Source organism: Rhinatrema bivittatum, chromosome 2 (assembly GCF_901001135.1).
Source record: "Rhinatrema bivittatum chromosome 2, aRhiBiv1.1, whole genome shotgun sequence".
NCBI classification, from domain to species: Eukaryota; Metazoa; Chordata; class Amphibia; order Gymnophiona; family Rhinatrematidae; genus Rhinatrema; species Rhinatrema bivittatum.
Window position 1 is genome coordinate 823,609,609 of NC_042616.1, and position 24,983 is coordinate 823,634,591.

A 24,983-nucleotide genomic window follows, 5' to 3' on the forward strand; every position below is an offset into this window, starting at 1 on the left:
GTAGATACATAAAAAACAGATATATATAGTGTGCTATATATGTATGCATATATATTATATGATGTTTACACACACAAATATTCATAGTATGTCTAAACAAGCACAGAAAAGAATAATGAAAAATAATAATACGATGTCACAATAGGGTCTTTTCGCTGTTTTTTCCGGTCAACCTGGTTTCCCTTAAGAGATGTAATGAATTATTTTCTTCACCTTGGAGCACCTTTTTCTTAACAAAAATGTTTATTTATATATATATATATATATATATATATATATATATATATATATATATATATCTATCCCTCTATCACATTTTTATTTTTTCCGCTAATCTCTCCATTATCATTTTTGGTTTTGAGTATTTTTGTGGGTGTTTCTCTCATTTACTTTTGATAGATCTGTCTGTTCTATATTTGTGAAGATCTGGTTGATTTCCTGCTCTCTCCCTCCCGATGCAGCCAGTGCGAAACACGGCCGTGTTGGGGGTCCAACAATGTCATCACAATTAACTGTTTCACTGTTTTCAAATGCAAGATACGTCTGCCTGATAAATAATACTGAGTGAATAAAAATTTCTTCTACTCCAGTACGGTTTCTGTGTCTGTAGATGATTCGCCTGACCTGACACATCCTCCTGCATTATGTTACTTCTACGGCACACCCTGTTCCAGTGAGTGATGCCACCTTGGTGATTTTCTGGCTGGATTAGCAGCTACTTTAGTTTGAGGGTGCACTCTCCGGGGTTGTGTTTCTAAGCGGATTCCATCTGCGCCTACCATAATGGAGAGGAACCTCATTCTCATAAGCCAGGGCGTGTTGAGTACGATCTCAGTGTCTCAGCTCTACTGTTCATGCCCTTAACTCTTGTATTGTGCCCAAAGAGAGCTGCCACCTGGCAATCATAGGGTGTAACAAGTATCATGGTGCACCTGGAAGTTCTTCTTGACCATGTCTGTGACACCCAATTCAATTGGGACTCTTTCTGTATCTTTATCCCACTCGTTCCCCTCCCTGATTGCATCTCTGGGGACCCGATGAGCTTCTGTCTCTCCATGCAAAGCACGTAATAGTCACTTTCTACTGGTACTACCCATGCTGTTCTCACTGCGATTGGTTTTCTAGCATCAAGCTTCTTAGCAGCTGATGCTGTGATCGGTATGTGTGCAGTGCCATGATTGCTCTCTCTTCCCCTGCTGTGTGCAGCTGAATTATAACTTTCTCTCTATTGTTCCCAGGAGGTGAAGCTATACAAGACCGCCCGAGAGAGGGAAAAGTGAGTCTCTAATCGCTGCTGCTCTGTCACCCATGTTTCTGTACTGTGAGGCGATCAGAAGCTCTTGCGTGCATTGAGGGACGAGCATGTTACATGTCAGACTCGTCTTTGCAGCTCTGATGCACAGTTCTTGACTGTGTGATAAAATTGTCATAAGATACTGATTGGAGAGAGTTTTCATTTCATTTATTCCTTTTTCTGCAATGCATAAAAATAACTTTTTACTTGAAGCAGATCACACTTTAAAAACACAAACTATTCCAAGATTACAACAAATGTAAAACTGAAATCAATAACTGCCACTCCAGACAGCATATCGCTTGGGTGTTTGCATGTTTATACAAAAGCTTCATGTTCTTCCTGGGTAAGAGAAGAGGATAGTGTGTGTGGTGTTAGCGGTAGAGATAAGATGCACAGAATCGTGTGATGGTAAATGGACCTTTGAAGAGAGAGCGGTGTTAAGCAGAGTGCCGCAAGGATCGGTGTTGGGACTGGTCCTGTTCAATATCTTTGTGAGCGACATTACGGACGGGATAGAAGGTAAGGTTTGTCTTTTTGCGGATGACACTAACATCTGCAATAGAGTGGACACGCCAGAAGGAGTGGAGAGAATGAGATGGGATTTAAGGAAGCTGGAAGAGTGGTCAAAGATATGGCAGCTGAGATTCAATGCCAAGAAGTGCAGAGTCATGCATATGGGGAGTGGAAATCCGAATGAACTGTATTTGAGGGGTGAAGGGCCGTGTGCATGGAGCAGGAGAGAGACCTTGGGGTGATAGTGTCTAACGATCTGAAGTCGGCAAAACAATGTGACAAGGTAATATCTAAAGCCAGAAGAATGCTGGGATGCATAGAGAGAGGAATATCTAGTAAGAGAAAGGAAGTGATGATCCCCTTGTACAGGTCCTTGGTGAGGCCTCACCTGGAGTACTGTGTTCAGTTCTGGAGACCATATCTCAAAAGGGACAGAGACAGGATGGAGGCGGTCCAGAGAAGGGCGACCAAAAAGGTGGAGGTCTACATAAAATGACTTATGAGGAGAGATTGAAGAACCTAAATATGTACACCCTGGAGGAGAGGAGGAGCAGGGGTGATATGATACAGACTTTCAAATACTTGTAAGGTTTTAATGATTCATGGTCAACAACAAACCTTTTCTGTTGGAAAAAAATCAGTAGAACTAGGGGTCACGATTTGAAACTCCAGGGTGGAAGACTTAGAACCAATGTAAGGAAGTATTTCTTCATGGAGAGGGTGGTGGATGCCTGGAATGCCCTTCGGAGGAAGTGGTGAAGACTAAAACTGTGAAGGAATTCAAAGGGGCATGGGATAAACACTGTGGATCCATAAAGGCTAGAGGATGGGAATGAAGAGAAGAGCCAAGGGGGTGGCTTGCTGAAATGGTGATGGCTACTACCTGATGATTACTACCCTTACTCAATAAGCCTTCACACGGTTAATGCACTTCCAACATTGCTCTCTGTATCAACAGCAAGGGAAAATGTGGAAAAGAGGATTTGCATTCAGACAACAACCAACAAGGACTGATTTACACAGCCTGGGTAAACAAATAAGCGTGGGGGTAGCTTGCTTAATACGGCGGTTACTACCCTAAACCAATTAAGCCTGATACTTCACTTTGAATGCATATACAGCATTGCTCTCTGCTTCAACGGCAGGGGGAAATGTGGAAAAGAGGATTTGCATTCAGACAACAACCAACAAGGACTGATTTACACAGCCTGGGTAAACAAATAAGCGTGGGGGTAGCTTGCTTAATACGGCGGTTACTACCCTAAACCAATTAAGCCTGATACTTCACTTTGAATGCATATACAGCATTGCTCTCTGCTTCAACGGCAGGGGGAAATGTGGAAAAGAGGATTTGCATTCAGACAACATCCAACAAGGCATTGATCTGTGCAGTCTGGGTAAACAAGCATAGGGGTAACTTGCTTGATGCGGCGGTTACTACCCTTAACCGTTAAGCCTTATGATTTACCTTTGATGCAACTCCAACGTTACTCTGCATCAATGGCAAGGGGGTGGCAGGAAATCAGAATCAAAACAGTTACCAACAAGGGCCCTGAACTTGGTGGACGGTGAAACAGATAAGTATGGGAATATAAGTGTGGGAGCTTGCTGGGCAGACTGGAAGGGCCTTTTGGTCTTTTTCTGCCATCATTTCTATGTTTGATGTTTTGGGACTGGATGGTGGGAATTGGAGGCTGGTTTCTCGACCCGTGTTTTGATGCTATGTTCATGCATTCATGTATATAATAACAAGCAATTATGATATGTACCGATAGTTACTTATGTTAAGAATCTCTCTCCAGTTGCTCTGTCCTTCTATACCGATTTCTGCATGCGCTCTTCCCTTACAGTTTTTATCCCTATTACATGTATTTCTAAGCATTTTGGTACAACGTAAACCGATGTGATGTACACACTAACACCGGTATAAAAAAGGTTTTTAAAAAAATAAACAAATGTATTGGGACTGGATGGTGAGGTTCGGGGCCTGGTTTCTGGACCTTTGCTTTGCTATATAGGGACCTATTGATGGGAGTGTGTTTTGGCTTATTGTGTCTGGTTAGTGGATGTAGGGAGCTAGCATAAGATGACTCAAGGAGGGTGTATATTTTAGCATGTTGTGACATAGAAACATGATAGAAAAAGACTGTATGGTCCTGTCCAGTCTGCCTGTCCACACAGAGTAATTCAGCTTTACAATGCCTTGTACTCCTTCAGAGATTGGCTGACTGCTAGGAATATGCTTTCGTTTGAAATGAGATTGACAATATCATTTAAATTAAATGACAAAAAACCCCATGACATTTTTTTCATTTATAGTGTGCACTAACTCAAAATAGCACACACTAATTGGACTCAGGCATACTAGAAAGATACTTACATTTTAAAACAAAACTTAAGAAATGAAAAAGCCTTAAAACCAAATGAAATAAGTTTCTGCCTTGCATAGCCCTACTGCCTGCCGGTCTCTTTTGGTGCAGTGAATTCTGTCCTTTCTTTACAGGTTTGATAACATGGCCGAACTGTTTGCTGTGGTGAAGACCATGCAGGCTCTGGAGAAAGCGTACATCAAGGACTGCGTATCTCCCAGCGAGTGAGTGATCTCTGCCCTTGCTCAGTACTTTTTGGACTGTTGGGGGGTAATATTCAGTCAGTGGCCGGATAAACTGATCTGGCTGGCTTTGGAGAAATGATCAGTGGTGCAGCCGCATTATTGAATTTAGTCAGCCAACTCTAGGGCTACTCTTATCTCACTAACTTAACAAAATTCCCAGAATACCCCCAGAATGCTACATTTTAGATGGATAATGTTACCTGTCTGTAATTTACAGTTGTAAAGTCTGCGTTTATTTAAATCTATATGGTGTCCAAATCAGCCAAAGTTATCATAGCAGTTTACACTAGTAAACATATATAGTTAGTTAAAAACATATGTAACTGTGTTGTGCGCAGATTCGTGAAATCCCTCTGGTTTTGCCCAATTCAGTATACCTATGCTGGGGGTCACCATGAGTCCTTACAACTACTAATGTGTAAGCTTATGAGAACTGATCACACATTCATCTGTCATTCTCCCCTCTTCCTATAGAGATAGCAATAATACTCAGAGGGTAATTATAGGTAAAAAGTGGTTAAATTTTTCTCTTAGTTTATAATACTGTGTTTCTCCGATAATAAGACAGGTCTTATATTCTTTTTTAGCTCCTAAAAAAACGGCTAAGGCTTATTTTCAGGGGATGTCTTATTTTTTTTCCATGATTGGTGAATGAGGACAAGGTAAGCCCACCTCTTCTTTCATTCACCAATCAGATTCAATTTTCGGCCGAACCTTTTGGTTTGGCCTTCGTTATCGGTCCACCACGGGAAATTTTGTTTTCCCGCGATTTGGCGTGATTTTATTTCGTCTGCCCCCCACCCCCCCGAAACAAAGCACGAAACCCGGGGGGGGGGGGCAGATGGGGAGTTGTGAACCCCCCCCCCCCCAAACCCACTTCAACCCTCCAAATGTAATTCATTTCAAACCCCCCCCCCCCCCCCCCCCCAAAAAAAAACAACTTGCCAAAACTCCCTGGTGGTTCAGTGGAGAGTGGGGAACGATCTCCTGCTCTCGGGCCGTCGGCTGCCAGCAATCAAAATGGCGTCGATGGCCCATTGCCCTTTCCATATGACAGAGACCCTTTGCTCCTTCCATGTGACAGAGGCCGACCAATGGCGTGATACCCTGTCACATGGAAAGGGCAAAGGGCCATTGGCGCCATTTTGATTGCTGGCAGCAGACAGCCCGAGAGTGGGACATCGCTCCCGGGACCCCCTCTGGACCACCAGGGAGTTTTGGCAAGTTTTTTTTTTTTGGGGGGGGGGGGGTAGTTGAAATGAATTACATTTGGAGGATTGGGGTGGGTTTGGGGTTTTTTTTTGTTTTGTTTTGTTTTACAACAACCCTCCATCTGCCCCTCCGGGGGGGGGGGGGCCCTCCCCCAGGGACTTTCGGTAAGTCTTGGAGGGGTGGGGGTCGGGCAAGTCTTGGGGTGGAATCGCTCGTCCTCTTAAAAGCTAGGGCTTATATTTCAAGCCCTACTCTAAAAATCCTGAACATCAAGCTAGGGCTTATTTTCAGGTGGGGTTTATTTTTGGAAAAATACAGTAGGATGATATATTTTCTTTTAGCATAAATTACAATAAAAACATAATATAAAATACAAATGGTGAAAACTGAGAGCTAAGCTGAGTTATGTACAATGGGTGGCAAATTACTTCCCTGGGAAAATCAGCTCTAGGAGGCGATCGCTGCAGGCAGAATGTCTAGGCAGGCAAAATAGCTGCACGGGAATGGGAATTGGGGAAAACCCAGCACTGAGAAGTGCCTCCGGCGACCGACCGTGTCTTCGATTTTCGAAGGTCAGTCTGCATGTGAGGTCCTGTCCTTTGTCTCCCACCTTTTATACAGGTTGGGGGAATCGCCCTGTCCTTACCTCTGCTCCTCTGGCGTTACAAAGTCTTCCGGTCTCTGCCCCTAGGCATTTCCCTCTTATTGGTAGTGATCTGCAGTGACTTGCCTCCTTTTCCTGGCTGGCATTTATTGTTTACAGTTATTAGGATTTTAAAGGCAGCACTGGTATTTGTTTACATAGCCAGGTGGACAGACAAAACTTCAAAGCAGCAGGAAATCAGCAAGTGAGCGGGGCAGAAGGAAAATTCACAGTCTTCTCGGAGGCTTTTTCAGCACTAGCCTTACTCACAGCTTCAAAGATTAAGCCTTTAACTCTGTACTGTGTTCTCTGTGTGTGATCAGTCCCCGTTCCCCCCTCCTCCCTGTATTAAGCATTAAACCTTTGCAATATAATTCTTGTGCCCCAGGCACTGCACAATAACAAACATTAAATACATATACATCATTGTCATTATCCTGCAAATTATATGCCTAAGCCATAGTTAAAAATCAGCACCGTTACCCTCCTATTCCAAACTCCATCCTTTCAATCATGTCTCATTAACCCTTCTACCATCCAGCTTCTGGAATTTTTGAAAATTCAGTTCGGCCCTTACCGAAAAGGGTAGCTTGTTCCAGCGGTCTGGTGCCATCGTTGAGAGAGCCCCTCTGGCTATACGCTGACCTCTAATGGCGTTCGGTGACATCCATTGATGGCTCTTGAGAAGAATGTGACGTCCACACAGGAGCGTACTGTTTTAATTTATCCTGCAAATATTGTGGTCTGCTCCCTCCCATACATTTAAATATCATGGTCAGTAACTCAAACTGAATTTGTTCAGCTGCCGGCAACCAATGCAGCAACGCCAGCAAAGGAGTCGCACTATCATATCAGCTCTTGCCACTTCTCAGTCGTGCAGCACTGTTTTGTAAAAGCTGTAACTTGTGAGTTATCTGCCTACATTCTGCTGAATATTGACCCCACTGTCCAGCTGAGCAAGTTAACTGGATAAACTTATAGATAACTTGGTCGAGATATTTAGTGGTGCGACTGCACCGCTGAATATGCTGAACTATCGTATAGTTAGCCAGATATGTTTATCTGGTCAGCTACAAGACAGACAGCTGTCCTAGACTTACCTGGGTAACTAAGCTGGTTAAGGCTGAAAATAAGCTACGTTAGCCAGATAAGTAGTTCTGCCTTGGAACACCTCCTTCCCCCCCCCCCCCCCCCCCCAGGTCCCTCACTTATCCAGCTGTGTAGTGAATAACTAGCTGGCTACATGGCGACTTCTTAGAGGTCATAGAGTGACATCGGATTCCCAAGGGAATGGCTTCTCCAGGACAGAGGCTGCATCCTGTCCCCAGGGGGAGAGATTCTTTAGGAGAGGGGCTGTAGCTGGCCCCCAGGGGAAGGATTTCCTGGGACATGGATTGTAGCTGGCCCCTAGGGGAAAGGATTTCTTAGGGCAGGGGATTCTCTGAGAGAAGATCCATGTCTGGACCCCGGGGTAAGGGATTCCCTGGAAGAAGGTCCGTGGCTCTCCTCCAGAGGAAAGGGTTCCCCGGGAGAGGGTCTGGGATTCTCCAGGAAAGGATCTGTCTGGATCCTGGGGGATGAGAGAGGGTCCATGTCCAGGCCCCGGGGCAAGGGACTCCCTGGGAGAGGGACAGTTTTGACCTGAGGATTAAGGCCTACTGATGTCGTCTTTGCATTTCATTGACATCCTGAAGAGAGTCTGAAGAAATGCTTCTTTGCTGCAGGCCACAGAGGTTGAAAATCTGTTTGTCTGACTTCTCTTTTTGTTCTGATATTCCAGGTACACAGCCGCTTGTTCCAGACTACTGGTGCAGTATAAAGCTGCCTTCAAACAGGTGCAGGGCGCTGAGGTGGGCTCCATCGATGAGTTCTGCCGGAAGTACAGGGTGAGTCTGCCTGTCCCATGGGTCACAGACAGGTCCAGTGAGCTAATAATGAAGTGGTAATTGCCAGGTTCTTGTGGCCTGCTTTTGGCCTCTGTTGACCCAGCATGGCATGTTATTAGGTTCTTATGTGGAGAGGATGAGTGGTCCACTCACCGGTAGCAGACCATAGAAACACCTTGTGTTGCTAAGGAATGTTAGGATCCTTGAAAAATCAATTAAAGCCGAAGTTCAGTAGTGAAGACCTTGCCAAGCAAGTACATCTTTTATTCAAAAGTGCAGCAGATCTCAGTGCTCCGACACGGACCGTGTTTCGCCAAGACCAGTTTCACAGCTCTGTTCAATCACAGCATCTCCAAACACGCACAGGATGAGCAGGAAGCAGACCACACCAAGAGTGCCTGAAACACACGAAATAGGTTATGTTGAAGAAGAGGCGGGTGTCAAGAACTTTTTGAAGCTCTGCTTTCTTTGTTGACCTGCTTACTCTGAAATGCCACATACCAAGAGGAAAGGACGGATTCGGGTGGATTCCTCTGCTCCCCCCCACCTGCTTCTACTAGGGGACACTCCATGAAGTTAGCATGGGGCACATTTAAAACTAATCGGAGAAAGTTCTTTTTCACTCAACGCACAATTAAACTCTGGAATTTGTTGCCAGAGGATGTGGTTAGTGCAGTTAGTATAGCTGTGTTTAAAAAAGGATTGGATAAGTTCTTGGAGGAGAAGTCCATTACCTGCTATTAAGTTCACTTAGAGAATAGCCACTGCCATTAGCAATGGTTACATGGAATAGACTTAGTTTTTGGGTACTTGCCAGGTTCTTATGACCTGGATTGGCCACTGTTGGAAACAGGATGCTGGGCTTGATGGACCCTTGGTCTGGCCCAGTATGGCATTTTCTTATGTTCAGCCGTCTATTGAGGGCTTTTTCACCCCGATGAATACTTTATCCCCGGGAGGGGGGTCCGCTGCGGGCGCCGGTGATGAGCACATCCCGGATGTGCTAGACACACAAATATCATTGAGCCCCGTGGCTCCCATGACTCCTTCTCCCCCATTCCACGACCTAGCTCTGGGTCTGCCACCACGACCGATGCTGCTGGAAGAGATGGCGGCCACTGAGGCAGATCCCGGAGCCTCCGTCGTGGGCTCTGCGTCTGGTGGCACTACAGGTTCTCTGTCCCAGCCGCCGTTGCTGCAGATTAAAGCAGATGAAGCAAGTCACCTAGGCCTTTGTGCCTCGACTTCTACTCCTGTTGGGCGAGAAGAACCGGCAGATTCCCTTTTTTAGGGCTTCAGAATCCTGTCGGGAAGGGGCGGTAAGCACTGTTTCAAGGCTGAAACTGGTTAAACCACAGGTTATTTCTTTGGACACTGTGTGGGAACACTTTTTAATTTCTCTTGAAACATCAATATCAACACTAATTATGACTGATACACAGCAACGTATTCGACTTATGGATCCATTATTTCTAAGATGAATGATTTGGACTGCAATCTATCCAGAGTGGTTTGGTTCAGGGAGATCAGGCTACTTCAAGAGAAATGGAGAATATGGAAAACTCTCTTACATATTTAAATCTAAGAGTTTTACATTTTCCTCATGTAAATTTAATATCTCCACGTGATCAGTTTAAAAAATAGTTACTGGATGTTTTGCAATTTCCACCTATCTCTAAGATATATTTTTCCTCTACTGAGAAGAAAGAAAATCCTCAGTTATTCAGTCGCAGATTCCTGGAAATGTTGATCTTTCAGCCTTACAGGAAACTTCGGGGGAAGGTCAAGTGGAATTTCTTGGGAATTTACTTTGTTTTTTCCACTGATCGGGACTCAATACGAAGACTTTTTCTGCATAATAGGGATAAGTTATACTACGGCCAGAAGATCTGAATATATCCTGATATCACGAGATCTACCCAACAACGTAGGAAGACGTTTCTAGCAATGTGTCAAGAGGTTAGACAGTCGGGTGCTCGGATCACTATTCGATAGCCCTGTAAATGTGGATTGAAGTTGAATAATGTTCGGTATGTTTTCTTTGAGCCGTCTCAACTGCGGATTTTCCTTGATTCGCATATGACAACTGACAGTGCTTCCTAATCCTATCATGGTAATATAATACTCTCTTGTCTCCCTTTATTTCTTTTTCCTTTTTTTCCTAGTTGCTTGTGCTCATTTGTAACCCTTGGTTCTCCCAGATTTCTTCATAATTAAGGTGGATACTGGGTTTATCCTAGCCTTACATTTCTTTTGTTTTCTATATCATTTATGACCCTTTTTTTTTTTTCTTTTTTTTTTTTTTTTTTAAGATTAGCTTGATTGCTGTCTAAATTTATGAATAATTCAATAAATTTAGGAAAAAACCCTCTCATTCCCTGTACATACCCAGATCAGTCCAGACTCCTGGGTTTATGCCTCCCTTCCAGCAGATGGAGACAGAGAGAGGTTTACTGACACTATCATGTAACCTAGCCTGCCTCCTGCAGTCCCTCCGTATTTCTCTGTCTCCAGCAGATGGTGGATGTGCATACCTGCAGTCTCGTCTAAATTAAAAAAAAAAAAAAAAAAGGATAAGTTTGCTGATTCCTCTCAAGAGGTTGGCAAGCCCTGGTGGGGCTATCCCTCCTGGTCTTGAGGTGGACGAGCAGGGGGTTGAGGACCTTTACTTGCTTGGTCCCAGGTAGCCGGGGGCAGAAAGCTGGTGGATCCAGCTCCCTCTGCCCCAGGAGGATTGAAAGAGCTTGCTGCCCATCTCCAGAGCAGGAAAGTGCCTTTTATGTTCTCTTTCTTCACTTAAAGTTAAAAAAAAAAAAAAAAAAAAGTCAAAGGAAGGAGGCAGTTACAAGGCCTTGCCGAAGAAAGGCTCTGCCTTCTGTTGGGTACATTGAGCACAGTTGTCTGCCCTGTGCTCCTCTCCTTTGTTGGCGGATTTTCCCTGCGGGCGGCGATTTGAAGCCGTGTCGCGCAGCGCAAAGTGTCGGCTGTGGTGATTCGCGCTTACACGACTTGCGCGCAGTGGCTGCTGCTCCCGCTGCCTCCCGGAGGGAGAGGGTGGTTCAGGCATGTCCACGGGTGAATCAGCGGTGCTTGTTCATGAGGTGTGGGAGGACCCGGATCCTTTTCCCGTTAGTGCAGGGACAGTGGCCATCTTGGCCACTTTTGCCGATTCCACTGAAGCTGTGGTGGGGGAGGGGTATTTCCTTCCCTCATTATCCCCGGCTGACAGAAGTTCCGTGCAGGCCCGGAGGCCTCAGGGGAGTCAGGCAGAAGCAGCAGACGACCTCCTGGGGAGGAATCTGATAGTTCTGCATCTTTTTCTGCAGACTTTGTGCTTTCAATGCACAAGGCTTATATGGCCCGGAGGTCCGTGGGCAGTGTGGGGCCAAGCGTGAGTTTTCTGCTGGGCATAGGCCTAAGAAGACATCCAGGATCGCAGGAAGGCTGGGAGCTACCAGGGTTCGGCAAGCTTTGGGGAATCTGAGCCATGTGCTGCAGGGAACAAAGTTTCAGGGGAATTTGATTGCGTCCAGGTTGGTTCAGGAACTCCTCAGTTGGCTCCTTCCCTGGGGGAGCAGGATTTCAGAGAGGACAAGGACAGTCCATCAGTAGATGGTGATCCGAAGGTGAGACAGCTCTTCCGTACAGAAGAGTTGAGGCCCCTGATCCCTCATGTCTTGGAGGAATTGGGGATCAAGCTTCCGGAAAAGGAGTCCGATCAGGAGAATGTGGACCCGGTTATGGCTGGCTTATGGGGCCCAGTGAAGACTTTCCTTTTCACAAATCAGTTAAGCAGTTGATGGTCCGGGAGTAGGACACTCCAGTGACTGGCCTGAAGGTGGGCCGGGCTGTGGATAAGTTGTATCCTTTGCCCAAGGACTTTTTGGAGCTCTTAAGAGTCCCAAAAGTAGATGCCTCCATTTCAGCTGTAACTAAGAAGATGATTCCAGTAGCCGGGGCGGTGGCTTTGAAGGACTTGCAGGACAGGAAGCTTGAGGTCCATCTGAAGAAAATCTTTGCGGTGACAGCTACCACCCAGGAAAGAGATCTAGGCGTCATAGTAATCGTCGGCTCAGTGTGCTGCGGCAGTCAAAAAAGCAGAATGTTGGGAATTATTAGAAAGGGAATGGTGAATAAAACGGAAAATGTCATAATGCCTCTGTATCGCTCCATGGTGAGACCACACCTTGAATACTGTGTACAATTCTGGTCACCGCATCTCAAAAAGGATATAGTTGTGATGGAGAAGGTACAGAGAAGGGCAACCAAAATGATAAAGGGGATGGAACAGCTCCCCTATGAGGAAAGACTAAAGAGGTTGTTAGGGCTGTTCAGCTTGGAGAAGAGACGACTGAGGGGGGATATGATAGAGTCTTTAAGATCATGAGAGGTCTAGAACGGGTAGATGTGAATCGGTTATTTACTCTTTCGGATAATAGAAGGACTAGGGGGCACTCCATGAAGTTAGCATGTAGCACATTTAAAACTAATCGGAGAAAATTCTTTTTCACTCAGCGCATAGTTAAACTCTGGAATTCATAGCTAAAGGATGTGGTTAGTGCCGTTAGTGTAGCTGGGTTTAAAAAAGGTTTGGAGAAATTCATTACCTGCTATTAATCACGTTGACTTAAAAAATAGACACTGCTATTACTGGCATCAGTTGCATGGGATAGACTTAGTTTTTGGGTACTTGCCAGGTTCTTATGGCCTGGATTGGCCACTGTTGGAAACAGGATGCTGGGCTTGATGGACCCTTGGTCTGACCCAGTATGGCATGTTCTTATATTTATCTTTAAATAGTTTATAATGTTGTAGGTAGGGCTGTCTGAAGGGGCAGGTAAGATGGGTGCCAGTGCGTCTTATTTGGGGCTTCGTGCTGCTGCTATAGAGCTGTAGGAGCTCCTTTAAGTCCTTATGCAGGTGCTAGTGTGTGGCTGTGGCACTGAGGGGGGTTCCCTGCTGTCCAGCTGCATTATGAGAGGGGGAGGCCCCCCATCCATTCTCGATACTTCCCAGGGTGTTGCTTAACCTGGCGATGGCCTGATTCTAAATGTAATAAATGACCCCAGATGGCTGGCAGTGCTTTCCTTATGTTAACTCTGTGTCCTACAGTGTTTAGCAAATGCTTTTTCCCTGTATGTACCCAGATCAGTCCAGACTTCTGGGTTTTGCTTCCCTTCCAGCAGATGGAGACACAAGTTTTGACTGAGCTGCCCTATACCTTGAGGTGCCACCTACAGTCCATCAGTATTTTTCTGTCTCCAGCAGATGATGGAGGTGCAAAATCCTACTGTCTGTGACAGTTTAAAAAAAACAAAAAACTTTTAAGTATACAGATACAAGACAGAAAAGAACTCTGAGCCTCCCAGGGGGTTGGCAGGTCCTGGTGGGACCATCCTCCCTGGTATTTGAGGCTGTGTGGAGCTGGGGGTCAGGGACCCTGCTGACAGCATTCGGGGTGATACTGGGGAGCCCACTTCACTCACCCTGAAGGGAACAGGACCCAGTGTTCCGTTGGAGCCAGGTTTGGAAAAAAAAAGTAAAAGCCTTTTTTTGCTCAGCTGTCTGGGTCTGATTCTCCGTTCCCTCCGACGCTGTGTTGCTGTTGTCTATGCCTTTTTTTCTCCCCATAGCCTCGCCGGTCACTTGGTAGTTCACTAGCTTTTTGATGCTACTTGATGGTCTGTTCCGGTTGCCTCCCCGGGGGGGAGGGCACCTCAGGAGCCGCTGGGGGTGGTAGTCTGAGGACGCGCTGTGAGCCTGGGAGGCTCAGTCGGGCGCAGCAGCCTTCTCTCTCTAGATCCGTTCCCGCTCAGCGTGGGAATGGAAGCCATGTTGTCTGCCTTTCGGGCTGCCATGCGAACCGTGGGGGGGAGGAGGGGATTTCCCCTCTTCCCTTATCCCCCGCCATAGGCTGCCTCCGGGGGAGGGGGGGCGGGTTGATGGAGGTTTTGGCGGAGGAGGGCCCCGAAGGGGATTGAGACTCCTCTTCATTTTCATCTGAATTTGTTTTGTTGCCTCACAAGGCTTTCAAAGCCAGAATGACAGCTAGGAGGCATTCTGGTAGAAGTTCTCTCTCCTGGTCTGTTCAGAAGCTGGCCAAAGTGGCCCAGGCTTCCAGAGGGCGAAGGGGTCACGAAGGCTAAGCGCCCTCTGAGGACTGCACCATCTTGATCTGCGGAGGACTCCTCCTCTGAAGTTTCGGAGCTGGATGACCCGAGGGGCAAACCGCCGCAGGGAGTAGGACCACGATTTGCAGGACCACTGTCCACAGGTGGCGGAGTCTCTGGTTGAAGAGGATGAACCTAAGGTGGTCCACCTGTTCCGTAAGGGCGAGCTGGGTCTGCATATTCCCGCAGTTCTGGAGGAATTGGGCATTGAGACCCCTCAGGAGGACTTTCAGATGGGAGCTGGTGATCCAGTCATGGTGGGTCTCCGTGGTCCGACCCAGTCCTTCTCTTTTCATCTCTCCGTCACTAACCTGTTTCGTGAGTGGGGCACTCCAGATTTAGGTTTGAAGGTCAGTAGAGCGATGGATAAGCTGTATCCTCTGCCAGAAGAAGCGCTGGACCTCCTCAGGGTTCCCAAGGTGGATGTGGCGGTATCAGCCGTCACCAAGAAGACCACAGCCCTAAAGGATCTCCAAGATCAGAAGCTGGAGGTACAGCATAAGAAGATATTTGAGGTGTCGGCGCTTGCGGTGCACGCTGCCATGTGTAGCAGTTTCACCCTGAGGGCAGGTATTCGCTGGGTGCAGCAATTGCAGAGGGGGTATGTCTCGGAGGAGGAAGCCATTCAGGCTGGATGGCTGGAGGCTGCGGTGGCTTACAGTTCGCACGGATGCACTCTACGATCTGCTACGAACGTCGGCCTGGTCTATGGTTTCGGCTGTCTCTGCCTGCAGATTCCTCTGGCTGAGGAACTGGTCAGCGGATGTTTCCTCTAAGGCAGCGGTTCTCAACCTGTGGGTCGCGACCCCGGCGGGGGTCGAACGACCAAAACGCAGGGGTCGCCTAAAGCAGGTCCCCAACCACCGGTCCGCGGACCAGTACCGGGCCGTTGGGGTTTTTTGCCGGTCCGCGGCGCCGCGGCTGCTGCAGGGAGGCGGGGCGAAGCTGGCGACCTGCCTCCTCCAACCCCAAAAGGGAAGAGACATGGCCCAAAAAGCTAGCGCGTCGCAGTGACGTATGTTGCTGGAGCCGCGCAGGCAGGAAGGAGGTGTATCAGCCACTGCAGGTGCTCCTCCTACTTCCTTCCTGCCCGCCCTGCCCCGGAAGACAAATGTTGCCGGAGCTGCACGGGGAGGAAGGAGGAGGCGCGTCAGCCGCGTGGGTAGAAGAGGCGCTTCAGCCGCGTGCAGCAGAGGAGCAGCGGGGCCGGGAAGACTAGGGCCGCTGCAGAGCCCATCCTGTGGAAACCCGTAAAGAAGAGGCCCAGAGGTGAGAGAGAGGTGTGTGCGAGTATGAGATGAGTTGAGAGACTGTGTGTGTTTGCAGAGACAGCATGTGAGAGCCTCTGTGTGTGTGAAAGAGACAGCATGTAAGAGTGAGAGCCTGTGCTTGAGCAAGGCAGCATGTGGGGGTGTGAGAGAGAGCCTGTGTGTGAGACTCAGACAGCCTGTGCTAGTGAGAGCCTGTGTATGTGTGTGTGAGAGAGAAATGCATGTGAGAATGAGAACCTGACTGTGTGTTTGAGGGAAGAAGACAGGTGGAGAGAAAAGAAATAGAAAAAAAGGCAATATAAAAGGAAATGGCAAAAAATTAGAAAGGGAAGCAGATGTAAAAAAAAATAAATTACTTTTTTACTGATTGGCACATGTAATCTTTGGGAATGTGCAAGAGTAGCACTTTCTCTATGGCGGATCTCACAATGTAAGAGATCAACATGGAGGAAGTGGAAACCCACGGGGCCTGCACAGAGGAGGCAGCAGAATGGGCTTCAGTGCCAATAGCAGCAATCAGCGCCTCCCCAATAGCCACGTGGCAGCAGTGGCAGTAATTAGATTAATTGTTTGACTCAGCTGGAGGTGACAAAGTATGAAGTGGGATGTGAAATCAGCTTGATCTGGTGGAGAATTAAGATTTCTGTTACACATGAACTGTATTTGGCAAACACAAAGGGAGCCAGGATAATCAATTGATGCCTGCAGCTGAGGACCGATTCATTATGACTCATGTAGAAATTAGTGCATTTTCCAGATTAGTCTGCATAACACAATTCTCAACATTCAGCATTATTTCTGCTGCATAGAGTTTTATCTGAGAGGCTCTGAGGTTGTGAGGAGCCAGTAAGAGTGAGAGCATGAGTGTGTATGAGAAAATCCAGGGGAGTAAGAGTGTGGGGGGGGGGGGGGAAGAGAGTGTCTTACACCCTGAGAGTGTATCAGTGTCTGTGAGAGCGAGAGGTTATGGTGGGTATAAGAGCATGAATGTGTATGTATGTGACAGTGTATGTGTGAGAGAGAATGGACATGTGAGTGTATGTATGAGAGAGAGAGGATAACCTCCTAATCCTGGACAATATCAGGGTGACTGGAAATCAAGAGCTCCCACGTATGGACAGCAGGGGCTTTTTAAAATCCTTATTAGTTTTAATTATTGGGTGTTATTTGATATATGTGCTGTTTTGAAATATTATTGGTGTTTGGGAAATTATAAAAATGTATATGATTTTAATTAATAGAAATTCTATTTATCAGTAATTTTAAAATAATTCTTTTATTAGTATGGTTTTACTATTATAACTGATGCTTTATGTTTCTTGATTTTATTGTTTTATGAGGAATGGTGGTTCTGTTTATAAATGTCATAATAAAGTATGCACTAAAATCCAACCCCATCCATAACCTCGCCCTGCCCTCGCGGGGCGAGGGCGGGGCGAGGGGTCACCGCAACATGAGGAACTGTATTTCGGGGTCACGGCATTAGAAAGGTTGAGAACCACCGCTCTAAGGCTCAACTGGGTTCTTTGCCGTTCAAGGGCAAATTGCTCTTTGGGAAGGGCTTAGAAGACATGATTCAATCTCTTGGGGAGAACAAGGTCCATCGGCTGCTGGAGGATAGGCCCAAGGCGAGGGGCTCCTTCCCCCCCCCCCCCCCCCCCCCCCTCGCTCACATTTCCTTGGGAATTGGAGGTTTTGGTCTTCTAGATCATCTGGCTCCTTGTCTAGGCAGAATTCCGGCAGGCAACAGTCCTGGACCCAGTCCTTTTGGGGCCAGCGCCTTGGCAGATATGGTACCTCCCAAAGTACAGGAGGAGTAAGTCCTCCCAATGAGGTTCACTCCTCTGTTCTAGTAGTAGGGGGGCAGGTAGGCTCTGTTTTTACGAGGAGTGGACCAAATTAACTTCGGACCAGTGGGTCCTTAATATTATAAGACACGGCTACGCTTTAGATTTTGCTCTGCCCTTTGGGAACACTTTCTCGTTTCCCCATGCTCGTACGAGGCGAAGTGTCTTGCAGTGCGAGACACCGTTGCAACGTCTTCACGAGCTTGTAGCTATTGTGCCAGTTCCTCTGACGGAACGACGAAAAGGCCGCTATTCCATTTACTTCATGGTGCCCAAGAAAAGACACGTTCCAGCCTATACTCTATTTGAAGAGGGTCAACAGGTCTCTCCGTGTCCCTCTCTTCCGAATGGAGACCCTATGGTCGGTAATTGCTTCAGTGCACAAAGGGGGAAATCCTAGCTTTGCTGGATCTGACCAAGGTGTACTTGCACATCGGAATCCGGGCAGACCACCAGAAGTACCTGAGGTTTACAATCCTGGGGGATCATTTTCAATTTCACGCTCTGCCCTTCAGATACAGAAGTCTCCTTGAGGACAGTTCTCTCCTTTCTCCCAAAGCTGGTATCCTCCTTTCGTTTGAATCAGTCGGTTGAACTCCCTCCCTTTCCAGACTTGGACCTCTCTGATCCAGTCTAGGGACCTGAGGAACTTGGACGTACGGCGGGTTCTGTTACGTTACTTGGAAGTTACAAATGGCTTCTGCCTGTTGGACCATCTTTTTGTGCTGTGGAGTGGCCCCAGAAGTGGGCATAAGGCAGCTAGGGCTACTATCGCCCGCTGGTTGAAAGAGGCTATTGATTCGACGTACTTGGTTCAAGGCCATCCGGTTCTGGTCAGTCTTCGGACGCATTCTACCCAGTCGCAGTCGACTTCATGGGCTGAGTGTCAGCAAGTTTTGCCGCAAGAGATTCGTCGGGCGGTTACATAGAAGTCTTTGCACACTTTTGCCAGACATTATCGGTTGGATGTCCAGGACCCGGATTCGGGGGGGTTTGGACAAGGTGTGCTTCAAGCAGAACTCTCAAGTGTCCACCCCACGTAGGGAAGCTTTGGTACATCCCAGGCGTCTGGACTGATCTGGGTACGTAAAGGAAAAGAAAATCGGTTCTTACCTGCTAATTTTCATTCCTGTAGTACCACAGATCAGTCCAGAGTCCTGCCCATTTCAGAATTAGGGTAACGAAGAGTCTGCTCATTCAGTACTTCTTTGTTTTTTCTCTGCAGACTAGTTTTCAAAGTTGTAACCAGTTCTGCTCCCACTTCGGGTTCGAGTGTGGGCAGGGTTTCTCCTCCCTCTGCTCATGAGGGGGTAAAATTGTTAATAGCTTGTGCTGTTTTTATTCATTATGCTTGGATACAGTGTAATACTGATGGACTGACAGAGGTGGCACCTCGAGGTATAGGTCAGTGTCAGTCAAAAACTTCTCTGTCTCCATCTGCTGGAGGGAGCGGCAAAACCCAGGAGTCTGGACTGATCCGTGGTACTACAGGAACGAAAATTAGCAGGCAAGAACCAATTTTCCTAATGTTTTTGGGGCGTTTAGCCCTGGAGAGAGAGGTGTTGTGCACGTACACTGTAACCTTTGCTTCTCTTCCCACCTCTGCCTCGTTCATCTCCCTGTAATTTGCAATCCATACTTGGGCTGTCTATAATGAGGCTGTCTAACTCTCGCACATCCGTAGAGCCCAGGACTTCCCCGAGCCATCTCATGCTGTCTTGCCTATCACTGTCAAAATGATGCCGGCTCAGTGCTGCCTCACACGTTGACCTGCTTATGGACAAAGCGTGAGGAGATGCAGAACGGACTTGATTTTAACAATAGTGAGCAAGCCAGCAGGAGGTAAGCACTGCCCCTGCCTGTGGAGGAACAAGGCAGGCTTGCAGGAGCTATGGGCGGTCTTATTGAGTTGGAGGAGGAGGAGCAGCAGGGGTGTTAGGGGGGTCTATGCAGGCTGCTTGTGCTCTGAAGGCCAGGGAGTAATCAGAATCTAGATGGTCTTTTTGAGTTGGAGGAGTTGCCAAAGAGGTCAGATTGATTTCGTGCTGTGTCACTCTCCTGGACCTCAGCCAGTGGCGAACACGAGTTTTCAATCTGTACCTGAAGTTTTCATCTTCCTGCTGCTTTACTGAGCTCTTGAGTTCTGCATTCTTTTTAATCAAAGTCTTGATAACCTCATCATGTGTCTCCAAAGCAAGTTTATTTAAAATGCTTTGTAACTCCTATTGAGAATCTATAGGTTCAATGCCTGGTTTCCCTGTTAATGCAGAGCTGGCACAATAGCCTCTTCCCCCATCACTATCCTGCCCCACTGTCATTAATTTTCTCACAACTGTATGGCCATGAGAGAGTTAATGCACTAAAATACATTAGGGATATGAACTTAGAAGCTCATTATCCCTTGCTTAAATAATTAGCATGTACTTAATTTGTTCTTCAGTCTTATGGCAGCAGCAAATTTTGTGGTACATCAACTAAAGCAGTTACCCTGTGTCCCTGAGCTTTCATCCAGATTCCTCTGTGCACCTTCATCTGACCCAGCGTTAAGCTTACCTAAGCTGGAATTGTGCCTCTTTTTTTTAGTTCACTGGCCAGAACCTGAATATGTACACCCTCCATGATCTTAGCTCAGGGGGGAATAACTTTCATACATGAGGATCTCCATAGCTTTTCTTTTGGTTCATGTCTCCCTGCAGCTGGACTGCCCTCTGGCCATGGAGCGGATCAAGGAAGATCGACCCATCACCATCAAGGATGATAAGGGGAACCTCAACCGCTGCATCGCTGACATTGTTTCTGTAAGTGGCCGGTGATGTGGCCTAGCCATATAACATGAAACTTCTGTCTGACTGTGGCCTGGTGGTACAGTGGGACACCCCCTGCCACATTTAGCCTGGTGACTGTCAGGGATATATTCACACGCTCATATGTATGTGTACGTGTGCAAGCAGAAGAGCACTATGCATGCATATTGGGTTCCAGCCCTGACAGATATTCCAGCATCCGTGTACATACTGAACCAATGCAAGGAACAATGCCTTTTTGTAAAGTTTCTTTTCTGCTGTGCTTCTTGTCTTCCAGCTCTTTATTACAGTGATGGATAAGCTGCGTCTGGAGATTCGCGCCATGGATGAGGTCAGAGAGGCTCCGAGGCCTTCCTTTATGTATAGTTTTACGTATAGTGCTGCCAAAACATGGCACTAGTTAGGAGAAACATCTCATTTCATCTCTGGCTTTTCTTTTTAATTCTCTCCTCTTAATAAGGTTGGTAAAAATGGCACCGCTGTGCTCTGAGCGGAGGAGATGCTTAAGAATAGGGTGTGTGGCCATGATAGGTGTGCAAGCTGGTTAAGAAACAGAAGATACAGATAATGTTGACAAGTTAGAAAGGTGACCTGGCAATAGGAGCAATAGGTATGAGTTTTCCATCATATAAATAGAATAGTGCTAGAGTGATGATTCATTCATTCTTCTGACCTGAACTAACTGCTATTCCCTGTACGTACCAGGATCAGTCCAGGACACCTGGGTTGTGACTCCGCACCAGTAGATGGAGACAGACTAAAACTTGTGGGCGGAGCCATATATAAGCCCCTGTGCCAGTCACAGCCCCTCAGTCTTACTCTGTCTCCAGTAGATGGTGCAGGTCCAGTCACAGCCCTGCCTGACCTGATTCTGGTTGTTTGTCAGGTTTGATTTTGACTTAGTTTTTGTTTAGGTCTGATTGTTTTTAACTAAATTGGGTTTTCTTTTTAATTCTTTCCCGGTTGCCCTGCCTCCCAGGGGAGTTGAGAGGTCCTGAGGGGACTACCCTCCCCCGGTTGAGGCCGCTGCCAGAGTTGAGGACCCGGCTGAGCTAGTGGCAGCGTCAGGGGTGACACCAGGGAGCCTGGTTCACTCACCCCTGCAGGAATAAGGGCTTTTCAGAACCAGGGACAGCGATTTTTTTATTAAAAAAAAAAGTTTTACTTTTGTTTTTGCGGCTCTCTGTTGCCTGGCGTCGCAGCTCCGTTTTAGTCGGTGGGGGGGCGTCGTTGGCAGGGGGGAGGTCGCCGAATTGCGCCGTTTGCTTATTTTGAATTTTTTTCTGCCTGTGGTAATTTTTTCGCCACGGCCCCGTTTTTTTTTTCTTCCCGCGTTCTCGCCGGCATGCCGCGTGCTGCACAGTGCAGGGCCTGCGGCTCTGCGCGCGCCCTGTGCAGGGCCTGCGGCTCTGCGCGCGCGCGTCTCTCAAGGGACAGCCTTTGTTCGGCCTGCGTCCCGGGTGATGAGGGACCCTCGGTAGCGCCGCGGGGGGCTCGTTCCCGGGTCGCGCGTTCGCCGTCGCGCGGTGGTAGCTCCGCTGACAGGCCTCAGGATCTTTTCCCGGTTAGTGCGGGAGTGGCGGCCATCTTGGCCACCGGCCGGGAAATTTCGCGGGAAACGGTGGGGGCCTCTTCCTTTCCTCCCGCGCTTTCCCCGCAGCGTGTCACAGCGGGGGAGGTTCCCTCGGAGGGGCTTCGGGCCCGGGGGGCTTCCGAGAGTGATTCTTCGGATTCTGGTGAATTTTCTGAGGATTTTGCGCTGTTACTGCGCAAAGTCCTCAGATACAAGCGTAGCAGTCGCATCCGGGGGAATGGCTCGCGTGCGGCCGACCACGGGTCCCCTCTACGGAAAAAGAAAGCCAGGAAGGGCGCGGAGATCGCCCACGGTGCGTCCCGGGGGAAGCGGCCTCCCAGGGGGGTGCCGCAAGAATCGGATCCAGAGGATTCCCCTGGGGATGATACGGAGTCCTCCGAGGAGCCCCTGACGGGGGCCGGGAAGGCAGCAGTGGATGGTACTGCACAGCCCATTGCAGAGAAACCTGCACAGGCTGCAGAAGGGGACGACCCCAAGGTGGTGCAGCTATTCCGCAGAGAGGAGCTGGCACCTCTCATCCCGGCCATTCTCCAAGAATTGGGAATTGAAGCTCCTCCGGTGGTGGTCTGCCAGGAGGCGAATATGGATCCTGTTCTGCTCGGCCTCACAGGACCGGCGGTTGCCTTCCCTTTTCATTTCTCGTCCACGGATATCCTTTTCAAGGAATGGGATACTCCGGAGTTAGGTTTGAAAGTCAGCAAAGCCATGGATAAACTCTATCCTTTACCGGAGGAGGCGCTGGAGCTCCTCCGACTCCCAAAGGTGGATTCGGCGGTGTCCGCTGTCACGAAGAGGTCTACCATTCCTGTCACGGGAGCGACGGCCCTCCGGGATATTCAAGACCGAAAGTTGGAGGTACAGCTCAAAAAGATTTTTGAGGTTTCCGCCCTGGGAGTGCGGGCCGCCATTTGCACGAACTTCGCTATGCGAGCTAGTCTGCGCTGGGCCCAGGTACTGCAGGCGAATGCGGGTCTCTCTCCGGAGGAGGCTTCCCAAGCAGACAGGTTGGAAGCAGCTATCGCATATGGGGCCGATGCGCTCCATGATCTTTTACGCACTTCAGCTAGGTCCATGGTGGCAGCGGTGTCGGCACGCCGTCTCCTTTGGCTGCGCAACTGGGCGGCGGATGGTTTGTCCAAGGCTCACCTCGGAGCATTGCCCTTCAAAGGGAAATTGCTGTTTGGAAAGGAGTTAGATGACTTGATGGTTTCCCTGGGTGAGAACCTAGCGTTTAGGCTGCCAGAGGATAGGACCCGGTCGCGCTCTTCGTTTTCCGGCAGAGCCCGTTTCCGGGGTCCCCGGAAGTCTAGGCCGCAAAGATCCACCGGACCCTCGTATAGGCCGGCCTCTTCTCGAAACACTCACTGGCAGCAGTCCTTTCGGGGCAAACGCTTTGGCAGGCAAGGAGGGGCCCCGTCGGGTGCGGGTTCCAAGCCTTCGCAATGAAGTTCGGCCGGTCCATCCCTCGTTGCGCCCTCAGCACGCTGTTCCAAACGTGGGGGCGCGTCTATCCTTATTTCTCGAGGAATGGGCCAGCATGACGTCGGATCAGTGGGTCCTCGACGTGATAAGACACGGCTACGAGTTAGATTTTGCTCGCATCCCAGCGGACAAGTTCCTGGTCTCGCCTTGCAAGGATCCCAAGAAGAAGGCGGCGGTGCTAGACACCATCTGAAGACTAGAAAGCTTGGGGGCCATCTCTCCAGTTCCGGCCGATCAGTACGGCAAAGGCTGGTACTCCATTTACTTCATAGTTCCCAAGAAGGACGGCACTTTCCGACCCATACTGGATCTGAAAGGAGTCAACAGATGCCTTCGGGTCCCTCACTTCAAGATGGAAACCATTCGTTCGGTGATCGTGTCAGTGCGGCCAGGCGAATTCCTTGCGTCACTAGATCTCACAGAAGCATACCTTCAAGTGGGCATCCAACCAACGTTCCAGCGGTTCCTGCGGTTTTGCATTCTGGGAAGACACTTCCAGTTCCGGGCTCTTCCGTTCGGCCTGGCGACAGCGCTTCGGACATTCACGAAAGTGGTGGTGGTGGTGGCGGCGCACTTACGTCGGGAAGGCCTCCTGGTTCACCCTTACCTCGACGATTGGCTGATTCGGGCGAAGTCAGAGAGCCTGTGTCGGCAAGCGGTAGCCAGGGTGCTACAATTCTTGCAGTCTCTGGGCTGGGTGGTCAACTACAACAAGAGTCATCTGGAACCCACTCAGTCCTTGGAGTACCTTGGAGCCGTTTTCGACACAAAACGGGGCAGAGTGATTCTCTCTCAGGATCGGATATGCAAACTACAGTCTCAGGTGCAACGTCTTTTGTCTCAGCACCGTCCGCGAGTCTGCGATTACCTGACAGTTCTCGGATCTATGGCCTCCACGCTGGCGTTAGTCCCTTGGGCGTTCGCTCATCTGCGGCCACTGCAGTCTTCATTGTTGTCCCGCTGGAAACCGATTTCAGAGGAATATTATCTTCCACTGCCTCTCGAGAATCAAGTGCGCTCCAGCCTGGGCTGGTGGCTGGATCTCAAACATCTCTCCTGTGGAGTATCTCTTCTTCTTCCCAACTGGACAGTGGTGACCACGGATGCCAGTCTTTCCGGTTGGGGTGCAGTTTGCCAAGGGAAATTGGTTCAGGGTCTGTGGTCAGAAGATCAGACCCGGTGGTCTATCAACCGCCTAGAGTTCAGGGCGGTCCGTCTGGCATTGCAAGCTTTTCTACCCCTTGTACGAGGAAAGGCGATCCGAGTATTCTCGGACAACGCTACCACCGTGACTTACATCAATCGCCAGGGTGGGACGAAAAGCCCTCATGTAGCGGAGGAAGCGCGTTCCTTGATGGCCTGGGCAGAGCGGCATCTCAGCGATCTTGCTGCGTCTCACATAGCAGGAGCCGACAATGTCCAGGCGGACTTCCTCAGCCGACACCACCTGGATCCCGGAGAGTGGGAGCTAGTGGAAGAAGCGTTTCTTCTCATTTGCAGGACTTGGGGAATGCCCCACATGGACCTGATGGCCACGTGGAACAACTCAAAGGCTCCGAGATTTTTCAGTCGACGCCGAGAAAGAGGAGCAGAAGGGGTCGACGCGTTAGCACTTCCCTGGCCGGCGGAGGTGCTACTGTATGTGTTCCC

The 24,983-nt window shown here is 48.7% G+C and overlaps 1 protein-coding gene across 1 annotated transcript in view; it reads left to right on the plus strand.

Annotated features, from left to right (window-relative positions):
* The window catches only part of LOC115085845 (vacuolar protein sorting-associated protein 28 homolog), a 72,299-nt gene that overhangs the window by 24,339 nt on the left and 22,977 nt on the right, over nucleotides 1–24,983 (plus strand). The window contains exons 4-8 of the mRNA XM_029592347.1: nucleotides 1,239–1,276; nucleotides 4,314–4,403; nucleotides 8,060–8,165; nucleotides 20,150–20,251; nucleotides 20,535–20,588. Coding sequence (XP_029448207.1) covers nucleotides 1,239–1,276; nucleotides 4,314–4,403; nucleotides 8,060–8,165; nucleotides 20,150–20,251; nucleotides 20,535–20,588 — 390 coding nt within the window. The remainder of the gene's footprint in view (nucleotides 1–1,238; nucleotides 1,277–4,313; nucleotides 4,404–8,059; nucleotides 8,166–20,149; nucleotides 20,252–20,534; nucleotides 20,589–24,983) is intronic.